This window comes from Buceros rhinoceros, unplaced genomic scaffold (assembly GCF_000710305.1).
Source record: "Buceros rhinoceros silvestris isolate BGI_N320 unplaced genomic scaffold, ASM71030v1 scaffold11560, whole genome shotgun sequence".
NCBI lineage: Eukaryota > Metazoa > Chordata > Aves > Bucerotiformes > Bucerotidae > Buceros > Buceros rhinoceros.
This window is the reverse complement of record NW_010390275.1, coordinates 32361-35379: the sequence shown is the minus strand read 5'-3', so window position 1 is coordinate 35379 and position 3019 is coordinate 32361. Positions and strand designations below refer to the sequence as shown.

Below are 3019 nucleotides of genomic sequence, written 5' to 3'. Positions count from 1 at the left end.
ATAAATAATAAATAAATACTACTTGTCACCTGTAGGTTGTTTTAGATAAGCCTTCATTGATCAGATGAGTCATGTCTCCCCACCAAGTTCTCTTTGCAGGCTACACTTTTCTTTCACAGCCTCTTTCCAACCCCATTTCAACACTGACAGTCAAGACTTTCTTTTCTCTCATCTCTAACCAATGCCCCTGTCAACCCATTTTTATATAAAACCACAGAGATGGCTTGGAAGTAAAGCTCTTTATGCTGTGACTAACAAGGAGGGGGAATGTACAATTAGCACTGAAGATGAGAACAGGCTTGATATGTAACAGGTAGAATTAGTTGAAAAAAGCTTACCTGTTGAAGGTCTGCAAGAGAATAAAGATGTATTTGCTGGAGAAGATACTCTCTGGGAAAGATCCTGGAAAAGAGAAAATCGGATGTGTGACATGCCTTTTTGACTGGGAAACTCAAAGACTTCCTCTCCCCAAGAAAAGACTGCAAAGCGATGATGCTAGAGAGAGAGCTTGACAGAATTATGGAATTATGTCTCCCTGCAAGCATCAGCTACTTTGACAGCACTCCTCATAGAAACAATTCCACAATAAGAATGAACACTGCGCCACTGTCATTCTCCAGCTGTCAGGTAAGCATGTGCTGTGACATGTACAGCCATTGAAAGCTCATCCTGAGCACAGAGGTGTTTCTTTAAACAATTAACCCAGTAATAAACCCAATTAACTCAAACTACCCACTAAAAATATTTCTTACAGTTTTTAGTACAAGACTCCTGGTCTGCTAGAAAGCTGTGACAGTTAATTTCAGATGTGATTTATGGTTTTGAAATGGAAATAACTATACTGGGGAAAACATCATGCAGATACTGTTCTTCCAACATAAAGTTGATTGATATCAATTCCCTTTGCATACAGAAATATATGTATCGGTATAGTCTTTATAATTACTTGAGAAAGGCATATTTTCCTTACATAAACTACAGTTTTAGGCAAGATCACTGATTATACACTGACAGACCTGTTCAGTAAAGCTAAACTGCAGAAACCTGAACAGTGATGTTCTAATTGGAGTGACTTGCAGTAAAATTAAAAACTGGGTTAAAGTAACACTACAAAGAAAAATGGACCTTGTAAAGGTAAGTGGATATTAACAGAAAAAGTTTATGAAAACCTACGTATCTGTCATAAAGATAAAAAGTATAACTCATCAAATAATCTATCATTGTATGCACACAGAAAAACAAACAACTGACCGGCTTTATTTTCTATCCACAAATATACGAGGATGCTAAGGTATTGGGGGGAGTGGAGAATCAAATCACTCTTGCAAAAAAAGCAACCAAATATCTCACTTATGAGATATAACTAGGTACAATGAGGTACAACTATTTTACACTACACATTGCTTAGAAAAGAAATTGTAAGCTCAGTTTCTACATTACAATCACGTTGTTTTAAGGGAATACAGAAACAAAATTCTTTATATTATTAAATGCATGAACAAAACTCTGGCAAAGACTGGTTTGGCAGTGAATAGGAAAACCACTGGACATGTTCAAAAAACCAAAGATATTGAAAGGTCGATACGAACTTACACGATCATGGTATGGAACTAATGAAAGAGTACACAGAAACTCAAAGAAGAGATTTTAGAAGCTGTGATGATATAATTAGCTAAACCAGATTAGCAGGGCTAACAGTACCAACTGCAATCTTTGACAGAACACTGAAACTCAGAAATAATGGAAGCACCTCAGTTCATTCTGCTCTATTAGTTATCTTAGACAACTTTCTCAAGCTGATGCTTTCAAAGCCGTCTTGGAGGGACTAGGACTTTTCACTGCTGTTTAAGAGGTACAACGTCTCAAACTCCTTTTCTACTTCCAAAAAACAATCTAAGCTTTATTGGGGGGGGCAGGGAGGGTGCTGCAAGCAAGGAACTGACAACTTGGCACTGCCTATCTTACTGCACTCTGGAACAGGACTGTGCCTTTGCTCCTTCTGAGTCACCAAGCACATCACTACACCCACCTAAGTCTCAGCTGCAGTTTCACTGGGATACTGCATTTTTCCCTTTCAGTTCTGTAGGCTACACCACTGCTCCTACCAGAGGCAAACAAGTTTCAGTGGCTCTGCTGCACCACGCCTTTGTAACACATTTGGCACAATGTCAAAGACCACTAGAAAACAGTCAAAATCCACATAACAGACAACATATGACACTAGGATTTCTTATTTGCACATAAGAGATCTATTAAAATTGATTGCTAAGAAGTCAACTCTGAAGAGCATTTTGAAGCCATTAGTATTTTTCAGCTCTGATCAAATTTCTTTAATTAAAACTTTCCCATCATTACCCCCTGATCACCCAAGCAGGTACTAAACAGTGCGGTAGCTTTACCAGGAACTGTATTATTTGTTGATGCCCTTACAGCACTGCTAAAGAAAATAATTAGTTAATGAAAGATTTCCTTTTTCAGGAAATAGCCTGAATAGCCCATAAGGCAGAAAACTGTCAACAACTAGTACCGATGACTACCATCACGTTCCCCTGCCTTCAAGGACTGTGTTTTATTTCCTGCGAGTTCTGACTCCTAATAAAAAGTTTACAGATGAAAAGCAAACTCATGATCGAAGGACTTCCTTTGTGAGGGGGGTCTTGGCCAGCACAGGCCACGGTGACATGTCATCCTTCCCCGTACCTGTGCTCCTCCCTGAGATCTGTTAGTTTGCAACAGCAGCTCTGCAGAGCCAGAGTTTGACATTCCTCCTCCCTTCTATATCCATTTTGAGGAGAAAAAGGTTGCACTGCCCTCCTAGTCTTATGCAAGACACATACACACACCCCCAACACTCTAGTGAGAGGAGTGCTTATTTCCATTGCTATGGAAACTGAGGCATTAAAAACCCCTCAGTAAGGCTGGTCCAGCTTCAGATTTGCAGACCTTCTAGTGACTTGAGGAAAAAAAAAAAAAAAAAAAAAAAAAAAAATTTGTTTGAAAAAGGCCAAAAAAAACACGC

The 3019-nt window shown here is 39.0% G+C and overlaps 1 protein-coding gene across 1 annotated transcript in view; it reads right to left on the bottom strand.

The window, feature by feature from the left end:
* Window positions 1-338: 338 nt before the first annotated feature.
* Window positions 339-3019, bottom strand: part of PLEKHM3 (pleckstrin homology domain containing, family M, member 3) — a gene marked incomplete at its 3' end in the record, with an annotated part of 34100 nt that continues 31419 nt past the window's right edge. Inside the window, exon 5 of the mRNA XM_010137263.1 lies at window positions 339-402. Coding sequence (XP_010135565.1) covers window positions 339-402 — 64 coding nt within the window. The remainder of the gene's footprint in view (window positions 403-3019) is intronic.